Consider the following 13,488-nt stretch of genomic DNA (forward strand, 5'->3'; position numbering starts at 1 on the left):
GTTCGTAAAGACGAATTTTATTGAGGCACCAGACTTGCTCAAATGAAAATTCTCAAATTGAATGAAAGTTGCGTACATATCTGAGGATCACTCACGTAAATTGGCATAATTTTCTGAGTTACCTACAGAGAATTAGGCCCAGATTCGTGACAGCAAAGAAATATGTTCCTCCGCAGTAATCCAAATCTAGTATGAACCTTACTATCAACGACTTTACTTGGCACAACAAGGCACAAAACTAAGATAAGGAGAGGTTTCTACAGTAGTAACAACTTCCAAGACTCAAATATAAAATAAAATTACTGTAGTAAAAACATGGGTTGTCTCCCATAAGCGCTTTTCTTTAACGCCTTTCAGCTAGGCGCAGAAAGTGTATATCAAGTGTTATCAAGAGACGATGCATCTACAGCGAGGTTTGGAGTTTTCTCAACCATGCATTGTATTTTGGATACATAGGTTTCAGCGGCTACCTTTTCATTAGTCTTGGGCTTGCTACTCTCATCAAACAAATTTTGGGGGACAAGCCAAGCATAATTATCATCTAGAGCTTCATGCATCGCTAGGAGCTTACATGGTATTGGTGCTTTAATCTCCCCACCATCATTAATATTATTAGTGTACTTAATTATATCCATATCCATCTTTTCAAGTGTTCTTTTAAAATCGGTGATCATACCAAGCCTCTCATGCTTACTAAAAACTTTTCTAGCTTCTTTGGCTATATCCTCAAATTCTCGCACTAGGACTTTTAGAACAAAATCTCTCTTCTCTCCCCTCTTCATATCAGAAAGTGTAAGGAACATGTGTTGTATCATGGGGTTGAGACTAATAAATCTAGCTTCCATCATGCGTACCAAACAAACGGATGCATCTTCATAGGTAGGGACAGCTTTTGCAAGGGGTATATCTTTAAGATCTTCGTGCATACTAACATGGGTGAAAAATTCTTCTATATTATCTCTTCCAATTATAGACCCTTGTCCTACCGGTATATCTTTTACAGTAAAATTAAAATAAAACATGATGAAATAAGTAAATCAAATGCAAGTAACTATTTTTTTTTTGTGTTTTTGATATAGAGTGCAAACAAGACAGTAAATAAAGTAAAACTAGCAACTAATTTTTTTGTGTTTTTGTTTAATGCATCAAACAAAGTAGTAAATAAAATAAAGCAAGACAAAAACAAAGTAAAGAGATTGGATTGTGGAGACTCCCCTTGCAGCGTGTCTTGATCTCCCCGGCAACGGCGCCAGAAAACAGTCTTGATACGCGTACAAAGACACGACATTGGGAACCCCAAGAGGAAGGTGTGATGCGTACAGCGGCAAGTTTTCCCTCAGTAAGAAACCAAGGTTTATCGAACCAGTAGGAGCCAAGAAGCACGTTGAAGGTTGATGGCGGCGAGATGTAGTGCGGCGCAACACCAGGGATTCCGGCGCCAACGTGGAACCTGCACAACACAACCAAAATACTTTGTCCCAACGTAACAGTGAGGTTGTCAATCTCACCGGCTTGCTGTAACAAAGGATTAGATGTATAGTGTGGATGATGATTGTTTGCAGAAAACAGTAGAACAAGTATTGCAGTAGATTGAATTCGATGTAAAAGAATGGACCGGGGTCCACAGTTCACTAGTGGTGTCTCTCCCATAAGATAAATAGCATGTTGGGTGAACAAATTACAGTTGGGCAATTGACAAATAGAGAGGGCATGACCATGCACATACATGATATGATGAGTATAGTGAGATTTAATTGGGCATTACGACAAAGTACATAGACCGCTATCCAGCATGCATCTATACCTAAAAAGTCCACCTTCAGGTTATCATCCGAACCCCTTCCAGTATTAAGTTGCAAACAACAGACAATTGCATTAAGTATGGTGCGTAATGTAATCAATAACTACATCCTCGGACATAGCATCAATGTTTTATCCCTTGGCAACAACACATCCACAAACTTAGAACTTTCTGTCACTGTCCCAGATTTAATGGAGGTATGAACCCACTATCGAGCATAAATACTCCCTCTTGGAGTTAAGAGTAAAAACTTGGCCAGAGCCTCTACTAATAACGGAGAGCATGCAAGATCATAAACAACACATAGATATAAATTGATAATCAACATAACATAGTATTCTCTATCCATCGGATCCCAACAAACACAACATATAGCATTACAGATAGATGATCTTGATCATGTTAGGCAGCTCACAAGACCCGACAATGAAGCACATAAGGAGAAGACGACCATCTAGCTACTGCTATGGACCCATAGTCCAGGGGTGAACTACTCACTCATCACTCCGGAGGCGACCATGGCGGTGAAGAGTCCTCCGGGAGATGATTCCCCTCTCCGGCAGGGTGCCGGAGGCGATCTCCTGAATCCCCCGAGATGGGATTGGCGGCGGCGTCTCTGGAAGGTTTTCCGTATCGTGGCTCTCGGTACTGGGGGTTTCGCGACGAAGACTATATGTAGGCGGAAGGGCAGGTCAGGAGGCGTCACGGGGGCCCCACACAACAGGGCCGCGCGGGCCCCCCTTGGGCCGCGCCGCCCTACTGTGGCGGCGCCCCGTGGCCCCACTTCGTCTCCTCTTCGGTCTTCTGGAAGCTTCGTGGCAAAATAGTCCCCTGGGCGTTGATTTCGTCCAATTCCGAGAATATTTCCTTACTAGGATTTCTGAAACCAAAAACAGCAGAAAACAGCAACAGGCTCTTCGGCATCTCGTTAATAGGTTAGTGCCGGAAAATGCATAAATATGACATAAAGTATGCATAAAACATGTAGATATCATCAATAATGTGGCATGGAACATAAGAAATTATCGATACGTCGGAGACGTATCAAGATGGCCTTCAAGTTGCGAAGGATTCTCATTTGAGTCAGGTAGTTTTGGAGATGGACAATATTGAGGTGGCGGTGAAACTGAACAAAGAAGGGCTAGACCAATCTGTTTACGGCCCGTTAGTCTGCGGAATGAAGTCTCTTCTTCAGAGTGCGCTCGGGGCGGTGGAATGCAAACGAAGCGACACATATTTGGCAAAGGAAGGCTGCGATAATAAGAGTTGTAAGGTGTGGTTAGGTGTAGTACCTGACAGTATTTTGAACATAATTGTAACTGAAGGTCGGATATAATGAAAACACATAAGCATTAGTAGGGGTAATTATTACAAATGCGAAAATGCAGCAACACCCGCCTCTACACTCGCTTATGACTACTCCTCCAGTCATCCCTATGTTCCGTCGTGCTCCTAGCATGCAGCCATCTGGAAAACTGCACCCACACTAAGTTGATCACTGCTAGTTCAGGTTCGTTCTTCGGGTCAAAGACCCTGTTGTTTCTTTCGAGCCATAGCTTACGACAACTTGCACCATTGAGATAGCAAGATGGAGCATGGTCTTTGTTGGGGTGGTATCGTTGCAAACCACACCACTAGCTGCATAGGAGTAACCTCCAGGAGCGCCGAGGTGTGGGGAGCCCACCTCGGGACTCCCCCGATGCTGCCTCTTCGCCTATATATTCCTTCGTATCGGAAAACCCTAGTACCGAGAGCCAAAATACGAGAAAAGTTCCAGAGACGCCGCCGCCGTCAACCCCATCTCGGGGGGTTCTGAAGATCACCTCCGGCACCCTGCCGGAGAGGGGAATCATCACCGGAGGGCTCTACATCACCATGCCCGCCTCCGGACTGATGCGTGAGTAGTTCATCCTTGGACTATGGGTCCATAGCAGTAGCTGGATGGTTGTCTTCTCATCTTATGTCATCATGTTAAGATCTTGTGAGCTGCCTATCATGATCAAGATCATCTATATGTAATGCTACATGTTGTGTTTGTTGGGATCCGATGAATATGGAATACTATGTCAAGTTGATTATTGATCTATCATATATGTTGTTTATGATCTTGCATGCTCTCCGTTGCTAGTAGAGGCTCTGTCCAAGTTGATACTTGTAACTCCAAGAGGGGGTATTTATGCTAGATAGTGGGTTCATGCCTCCATTGAATCTGGGACAGTGACAGAAAGTTCTAAGGTTGTGGATGTGTTGTTGCCACTAGGGATAAAACATCAATGCTTTGTCTAAGGATATTTGTATTGTTTACATTACGCACAGTACTTAATGCAATTGTCTGTTGTTTGCAACTTAATACTGGAAGGGGTGTAGATGCTAACCCGAAGGTGGACTTTTAAGGCATAGATGCATGCTGGATGGCGGTATATGTTCTTTGTCGTAATGCCCTAAGTAAATCTCATAGTAGTCATCATGATATGTATGTGCATTGTTATGCTCTCTCTATTTGTCAATTGCCCAACTGTAATTTGTTCACCCAACATGTTATTTATCTTATTGGAGAGACACCACTAGTGAACTGTGGACCCCGGTCCATTCTTTACATCTGAAATACAATCTACTGCAATCATTGTTCTCTTTTGTTTTCTGCAAGCAAACATCATTCTCCACACCATACGTTTAATCCTTTGTTTTCAGCAAGCCGGTGAGATTGACAACCTCACTGTTAAGTTGGGGCAAAGTATTTTGATTGTGTTGTGCAGGTTCCACGTTGGCGCCGGAATCCCTGGTGTTGCGCCGCACTACACTCCTTCACCAACAACCTTCACGTGGCCTTCATCTCCTACTGGTTCGATAACCTTGGTTTCTTACTGAGGGAAAACTCGCTGCTGTACACATCATACCTTCCTCTTGGGGTTCCCAACGGACGTGTGCTTTACCGTCACAAGCAGCTACTTTTCTGGCGCCGTTGTTGGGGAGATCAAGACACGCTGCAAGGGGAGTCTCTCACACCCAATCTCTTTACTTTGTTTATTATCCTGCTTTATTTTATTTTCTGTCTTGTTTGCTTTCTTTATATCAAAAACACAAAAAAATTAGTTACTCGCATTTTTACTTTATCGGTTTACCCTTTTTATTTCATTATGCTTCTCCCTAAGTTCACTTTGAAAGATATATCGGTAGGGAGTGGGTCTATCATTGGAAGAGATAATATAGAAGAATTTTTCAATCGTGTTAGTAAGGTTGAAGATTTTGAAGATAGATCCTTGGTAGAACTTGCTCCTGATTATGAAATTGCTACTGCCTCTTTAGTGCACATGTTGGAAGCTAGATTTGTTAATCTTAATCCTATAATGCAAAATATATTTCTTACACTCCGTGATAGGGAAGAAGGAGAGAAGAAATTTTTTGTTTTAGAAACCCTTCTTAAATAATTTGGTGATGTAGCTAGAGAAGCTAGAAAAGTCTTTATTCAACATAAGATGCTTGGTTTTTATATCAATGTTGCAAATACCCTTGAAAGGATGGAAAAAGATAGTCTAAAGTACACTAATGAAGCCAATTGTGAGGGGGAGACTAAAGTACCAATACCGTATAAGCTCATAGAAATGCATGAGGCACTAGAAAAGAATTTTGATTGGATTGTTCCTGAAAATTTATTTGAGGAGGATAGTGAGCCTAAAAGTAATGAAAGAGGAGCTTCTGAAACTTACATAGATAATATACAATGCATCGTTGAGAAAACTCCCAACTCCTCTGTTGATGCTTCTTCTCTTGATGTTACTTCATTTTCACTTTCTGCGCCTACCTGAAAGGCGTTAAAGAAAAGCGCTTATGGGAGACAACCCATTATTTTATTTCTTCAATTTTTGTTTTATATTTGAGTCAAGGTGCTTGTTACTACTGTAGCAATACCTTTGTATCTTTACTTTATTGCATTGTTGTGCCAAGTAAAGTCTTTGATAGAAAGTTGGTACTAGATTTGGATTTCTGCGCAGAAAAAGATTTTTAGCTGTCACGAATTTGAGCTGTTCTCTCTGTAGGAAAATCGTAAAATCTTGAAAAACATTCGTGAGTAATCCTCAGATATGTACGCAACTTCCATTCAATTTGAGCTTTTTCATCTGAGCATGTTAAGTGCCTCGAAAAAATTCGTCTTTACGGACTGTTCTGTTTTGACAGATTCTGCCTTTTATTTCGCATTGCCTCTTTTACTGTGTTTGAGTGGGTTTCTTTTGTCCATTAAATTTCAGTAACCTTGGGGAATGTCCAGAAGTGTTGGGAATGACTGTGTCCTTGCTGAACATGTGAATTTTTGATTATGCACTAACCCTCTAATGAGATTGCTTTCAGTCTAGTGTGAAGGAAGTTTTCAAGGATCATGAGAGGAGGATGATATAATATGATCAAGAAGAGTGAAAAGTCTAAGCTTGGGGATGCCCCCGTGGTTCATCCCTGCATATTTCAAGAAGACTCAAGCGTTTAAGCTTGGGGAGGCCCAAGGCATCCCCTTCTTCATCAACAACTTATCAGGTCACCTCTAGTGAAACTATATTTTTATTCCGTCACATCTTATGTACTTTACTTGGAGCGTCTCTGTGTTTTTATTTTTGTTTTGTTATTTTCATTCTCTGAATAAATCGGATCCTAACAGACTTGTGTGGGAGAGAGACGCGTTCCGCTTTTTCATTTGAACACTGGTGTTCTTCGTTTTACTTTTAATGTTCATGGCAAAAGCTGAAAGCCGCTGCACTTATTGCTATTTGGCTGAAAACAGAAAATGCTTCATGTGGTAGTTGGTATACTATCTTGAATAATTTGATACTTGGCAATTGTTTTGAGCTCTCAAGTAGATCATGTTTAAGCTCTTGCATCATGTAGTTTAAACCTATTAGTGGAGAACTACCGTAGAGCTTGTTGAAATTTGGTTTGCATGATTGGTCTCTCTAAGGTCTAGATATTTTCTGGTAAAAGTGTTTGAGCAACAAGGAAGACAGTGTAGAGCCTTATAATGCTTGCAATATGTTCTTATGTAAGTTTTGTTGTACCGGTTCATACTTGTGTTTGCTTCAAACAACCTTGCTAGCCAAAGCCTTGTACTGAGAGGGAATACTTCTCGTGCATCCACAACCTTGAGCCAAAACTTATGCCATTTGTGTCCACCATAACGACCTACTATGTGGTATTTTTCCGCCATTCCAAGTAAATACTTCATGTGCTACCTTTAAACAATTCAAAAGTTATTATCTCTTATTTGTGTCAATGTTTTATAACTCATGAGGAAGTATGTGGTGTTTTATCTTTCAATCTTGTTGAGCGGATTTTCACGAATGGACTAGTGGCACATCCGCTTATCCAATAATTTTGCAAAAAGAGCTGACAACGGGGTTCCCAGCCCCAATTAATTAACTTCATTAATTCTGTTCACATGTTTTGCCCTGATTCATCAGTAAGCAACTTAATTTTGCAAATAGACACTCCTCCATGGTATGTGAAATGTTGGAAGGCACCCGAGGATTCGGTTAGCCATGGCTTGTGAAAGAAAAAGGTTGGAAGGAGTGTCATCTCTAAATAAAACTAAAGTACATGTGTAAACAAAAGAGAACAATGATGATCTACCTTGCTGGTAGAAACAACGTCCTTCATGGGAGCCGCTCTTTGAAAGTCTGTTTGACAAGGGGGTTAGAGTACCCACTACCATTCATTGACAACAACAAACACCTCTCAAAACTTTACTTTTATGCTCTCTATGTGATTTCAAAACTTGAAAATCTCTAGCACATGATTTAATCCCTGTTTCCCTCTGCGAAGGGCCTTTCTTTTACTTTATATTGAGTCGGTTTACCTACTTCTTTCTATCTTAGAAGCAAACACTTGTGTCAACTGTGTGCATTGATTCTTACATGCTTGCTTATTGCACTCATCATATTACTTTGTGTTGACAATTATCCATGAGATATACATGTTGAAAGTTGAAAGCAATTGTTGAAACTTAAATCTTCCTTTGTGTTGCTTCGAAACCTTCTATTAAGAATCTATTGCTTTATGAGTTAACTCTTATGCAAGACTTTTTGATGCTTGTCTTGAAAGTACTATTCATGAAAAGTCTTTGCTATATGATTCAGTTGTTTAGTCATTATCTATTTGTTAGCAAACTATAGACCATTGCTTTGAGTCACTTCATTCATCTCATATGCTTTACAATAGTATTGATCGAGATTATGTTGGTAGCATGTCACTTCAGAAATTATTCTTTTTATCGTTTACCTACTCGAGGGCGAGTAGGAACTAAGCTTGGGGATGCTTGATACGTCTCCAACGTATCTATAATTTCTTATGTTCCATGCTAGTTTTATGCCAATACCTACATGTTTTATTCATACTTTATATCATTTTTATGCATTTTCCGGGACTAACCTATTAACAAGATGCCGAAGCGCCGGTTCCTGTTTTCTGCTGTTTTTGGTTTCATAAATTCTACACAGGAAATATTCTCGGAATTGAACGAAACAAAAGCCCACGGCCCTATTTTCCACGGAGTGTTCCATAACATCGAAGAAGAGTCGGAGACGGCCAGCAGGGGGGCCACCCCATAGGGCGGCACGGCCCCACCTCCAGGCGCGCCGAGGTGTGGAGAGCACACCTCGGGACTCCCCCGACGATGCCTCTTTGCCTATATATTCCTTCGTATCGGAAAACTCTAGTACCGAGAGCCAAAATACGAGAAAAGTTCCAGAGACGCCGCCGCCGTCAACCCCATCTCGGGGGGTTCTGAAGATCACCTCCGGCACCCTGCCGGAGAGGGGAATCATCACCGGAGGGCTCTACATCACCATGCCCGCCTCCGGACTGATGCGTGAGTAGTTCATCCTTGGACTATGGTTCCATAGCAGTAGCTAGATGGTTGTCTTCTCCTCTTATGCCATCATGTTTAGATCTTGTGAGCTGCCTATCATGATCAAGATCATCTATTTGTAATACTACATGTTGTGTTTGTTGGGATCCGATGAATATGGAATACTATGTCAAGTTGATTATTGATCTATCATATATGTTGTTTATGATCTTGCATGCTCTCCGTTGCTAGTAGATGCTCTGTCCAAGTTGATACTTGTAACTCCAAGAGGGGGTATTTATGCTAGATAGTGGGTTCATGCCTCCATTGAATCTGGGACAGTGACAGAAAGTTCTAAGATTGTGGATGTGCTGTTGCCACTAGGGATAAAACATCAATGTTTTGTCTAAGGATATTTGTATTGTTTACATTACGCACAGTACTTAATGCAATTGTCTGTTGTTTGCAACTTAATACTAGGAGGGGTGCGGATGCTAACCCGAAGGTGGACTTTTTAGGCATAGATGCATGCTGGATGGCGGTCTATGTTCTTTGTCGTAATGCCCTAAGTAAATCTCATAGTAGTCATCATGATATGTATGTGCATTATTATGCTCTCTCTATTTGTCAATTGCCCAACTGTAATTTATTCACCCAACATGTTATTTATCTTATTGGAGAGACACCAATAGTGAACTGTGGACCCCGGTCCATTCTTTTACATCTGAAATACAATCTACTGCAATCATTGTTCTCTTTTGTTTTCTGCAAGCAAACATCATTCTCCACACCATACGTTTAATCGTTTGTTTTCAGCAAGCCGGTGAGATTGACAACCTCACTGTTAAGTTGGGGCAAAGTATTTTGATTGTGTTGTGCAGGTTCCACGTTGGCGTCAAAATCCCTGGTGTTGTGCCGCACTACACTTTTTCACCAACAACCTTCACGTGGCATTCATCTCCTACGGGTTCGATAACCTTGGTTTCTTACTGAGGGAAAACTCGCTGTTGTACGCATCATACCTTCCTCTTGGGGTTTCCAACGGACGTGTGCATTCCTGTCACAAGCACTTATCTGATTCGTCAGAGAGAAGGGCATCACTTTTTCTTGTTCCTTCAAGCCAATGAACTGGGCGATTGCCGGGAGATATAGAATTCTAGTTATACCTCGGACCAAAGCATCGTTAGGATGAGGGTCTTTCAAAGATTTTTGAAGGGCCGTTTTGCGTCTTATGAACTGATCGAATTAGGTCTGGGGAATTTTTGAGGCGCTGAGACTACCAATCCAACAATCATTCCCGTGTAGGGTGTTCGTCCCTGATCCTAGCATACATTGGGAAGCGGACATAAATATTGCAGTACTTAGAGATTTTTATTCAGGTAATAGAAAGGGTGAAAATGGCAATTTTTTTATCAAAACTAGTAGCAATCATATATTTTTATAAAGATCTTCATAAATCACCAGTCTTAAGACTCTCGACATGTACTTTTCTGCTTTTAGATTTCCTTCCAACACTCAAGAAGGTACAAGTTGATCGGTTTATCAATTTGCAAATTTGAATGTCCACAACTCCAGAATGTAGGATATTAAAGATTGAGGATTTTTTACAGTACCCCTATACTCCACAACCATGTGCTAGAGTACCAGTTAAATCTCGCCGTACAATGGTAGAGGGTAATTTAGACATTTTATCCTGTCATCCCGCTACGCCGGGAGATCTCACGATCTGTATTGTTTTTTTCAGGCCACCGCAACTAGCGCCTCCGATTTCGCCGCCGTCCCACAAGACTGCGAGCTCGAGCTGTGCATGAGTTGCCCGGCGTTGCTTGTCTCCGGCAATGTGGACAAGAGCAACGACATGCTCAGCGTCGGTGGCGCTGATAAATAAACGCGCGTAATCCCTTTGGAAGAGCTGGGTCAGCTCGCCACAACCAACGAACTTATCAATCTCATCCTATGGCCGCGGACTTATCACGTGTTCAGTACTACAATCCATGAGTTATTGTGAGATATTAAGATGCTTCTTTTTGTCTAATGATTTACTTCTACCGTGGAGGTAGTAGACTATAAATTCTTGGCACTTGTGCATTCATCGATTGATTTAGCAAGAAATTAGACATCATTAATACGGGATTCGCTGGACTTCACGGACAGTGTGCAGGGCTCCACCTCCTATTCCCTGCCGGCGGCGGCAGCCATTGCCTCTACTGTCCGCCAAGGTCGCGCGGCGTCTAGGTCTGGTGATCCGGCCAGATCCTCTCACATGTCGTTAAGTTCTGCTATCGATATGACATGTGATGCTTCGATTTGGAAACACTTTGACCCAGAAATCTATGACGAGGAAATGCCAAAATACCCCTCCGTTTGAAGGTACTACATGTGTTTTTGCTGAGCTTTTGAGTGAGTACTCCATGTCCCAGTCGTGGAGTACCAGACCGCACAAGCCATTAGATCAATGAAAATAGACGGTTGTTGTTAATTTAGGGGTACCGTAAAAGTCCTCTAAAGATTAGGATGCATCATATCTATGTTTGTTCCGAGAATATATACAGTTGATCCTTAATTGGCAGGCATACACTGTACAAACTTTAGTTGTTCATTGAATGAAGAATTACTGAATATTGTTTTTGATCTAGTGGAAGTTTAGATAATTAATATTTATACCAAAATTTTGTACCTTTCATAATTGATTTTGTAAAAAAGTATATTTTTAATAGTACTGAATGATATTAATTACATGGTTCTTTGTTATAAACTTCTAGCGTCTACAATTGAAAGTACAATTGCCCACACTAAATTTATATTTATTTTTGTACCGTAAGTTATTTCCTTTTGTGAGGCATTGTGACTAAGAACAATTAAGCATGATCCCTTTAAATCGAGAAAAACTCGAACCTCACACAACCACGAGTTAATTTATGATGTTTGTTTTAATTCTATTGTATATATGTATGCATTTATGTATATTTAACATTATTTGATATCTCAGAGCATAACTATGAACCATAAGGTTCAAGAAATATCTAAATAGTTGCTTCTAGTCCATGAATAGGTGTAAACAAAAAAGACTAGTATAAAATAATTTTATGAGTAGTAAATCATCTAATGGTTAGCAAGTCGTCTTAATAGTGGGCAAATGTGTTGGACGTACATGTTGTGTCTTGTTCAGTAATCTGCTGGACAACTGTGTTTGTGTTGAATTTTGTATCGAAATGACATCTATTTAAATAATGCCACAGCCTCTGAAAGTGACCGTATAATCCCTGCAACATACCGGGAAGATCAAGCATCGTCAGCCACTGAACAAGTCACACGCCAAAACAAATATCTGACCGTCCATACTCCGTAATCTAGCACAGGATATGGTAGGTGGCGAAAGAACAAAAGAACGATGCATCATAATCATCGTCTCCTCATCTCTCCCTTTCGCCTTTCCATAAATATCCCATAATACTGTCCTTGAACTTGAACGGGTCAACACAGGTGTTGGACAAGCGATGTGAAGCGATGGAAGATGTATCCAGCAGTCAACTCCGATGGCCACTGCGGCAGTCCGGCGTACCGCCACCTGGACTTTTTATTCGTAGCAACCCGGTAATGAACCAACTAATGATGTCGTACTAACATCTCCGCGCACTAACACAAAAGCGGCTTTCTGAACCTTAGATTGCCCCTATGTGGCGAGTCTCCATTGGTTAAAGCCTGAAAGAGCCACTCCTTTTTACTCCCTGTGCCTCCCAGCTAATCCCTAGCTCGGCATCGATCGAGCCAGCAGCATGGAAAAGCAAAACAGACGCGTATGTTTTCACCAACTTTGGCCGGTTCCCAGACCTTTTAAACCCTCCTGAAACCGGCACATCTCGATTAAGGTAGTCAAGCTAAGCTAGCTAGTCTAATGGTCTACTCCAGCTTGATTGTTTGCTTCGCCACATTTCTTTGCACCCCGATCGTGTGCACTTCTTGGTTAGTGCAATGTTGTACGTAGTAGAGCATTGCATGTGTTGGTAGGGCGTGTGTGTTGTACCTGCTGCGCCTGCACGGGTGTGATTTGGATGGTAGTACGTGAATGGAGCACGGGATGATGGGGAGCTTGTGCGGGAGGCGGCCGCGGGCGGAGACGCGCCACCCGGTGTACCACGGCGTGCGGTTCCGGGCGGGAAAGTGGGTGTCAGAGATCCGGGAGCTGCGCAAGCCCACCAGGATCTGGCTTGGCACCTACCCGACGCCCGAGATGCCCGCCGCCGCCTACGACGCGGCCGCATTGGCGCTGCGCGGCGCGGGCACGGCGCTCAACTTCCTTTACGCCGCCAGGTCGTTCCCGGCACCGGCTTCCGTATCCGCCGCCGACGTCCGGCCAGCCGCGGCAGCGGCCGCCTCGTCCTGGACGACGACTCACCAGAGCGACCGATACTACTGCCATCACGACGTTCAGCTGCGCGGCGGCGAGGAGGACCAGCGCCGTGACGAATTGGGCGTCGTGGACGAGGACGACGTGTTCGAGATGCCGCGGCTGATGGTGAGCATGGCGGAGGGGCTCATGATCAACCCGCCGGCGCTGGGTCCAGCGGCGGCGGACGGTGGCACGGCGACGTCGTACTACGCGGAGGTTGAGGATGAGAACGGCGTGAGCTTGTGGGATCACTCTTGATTGATCGATCACGTAGCTGGAGGTAGTAGAGGTGGGTGTGACTGGATGGCGCAGTTGTGTGGGATCGCCCGTGATGTGGACGGAGAAATATGTGTTGGCCAAAACGTATATGTACGTTCTCCAATGATCCTCGTACGTACCATGGGTGTGAAATGGACGACAGAGAGTCAGAGACACAACGCGCATATATACGGACGTACAAATTCAGTG

The 13,488-nt window shown here is 42.7% G+C and overlaps 1 protein-coding gene across 1 annotated transcript; it reads left to right on the forward strand.

Annotated features, from left to right (window-relative positions):
* Nucleotides 1-12,696: 12,696 nt before the first annotated feature.
* LOC127334180 (ethylene-responsive transcription factor ERF026-like) lies at nt 12,697-13,278 on the forward strand. The gene has a single exon (XM_051360603.2). The coding sequence runs from the start codon at nt 12,697-12,699 to the stop codon at nt 13,276-13,278; it is 582 nt and encodes a 193-aa protein (XP_051216563.1).
* Nucleotides 13,279-13,488: the final 210 nt, after the last annotated feature.

This window comes from Lolium perenne, chromosome 1 (genome assembly GCF_019359855.2).
Source record: "Lolium perenne isolate Kyuss_39 chromosome 1, Kyuss_2.0, whole genome shotgun sequence".
Lineage (NCBI taxonomy): Eukaryota > Viridiplantae > Streptophyta > Magnoliopsida > Poales > Poaceae > Lolium > Lolium perenne.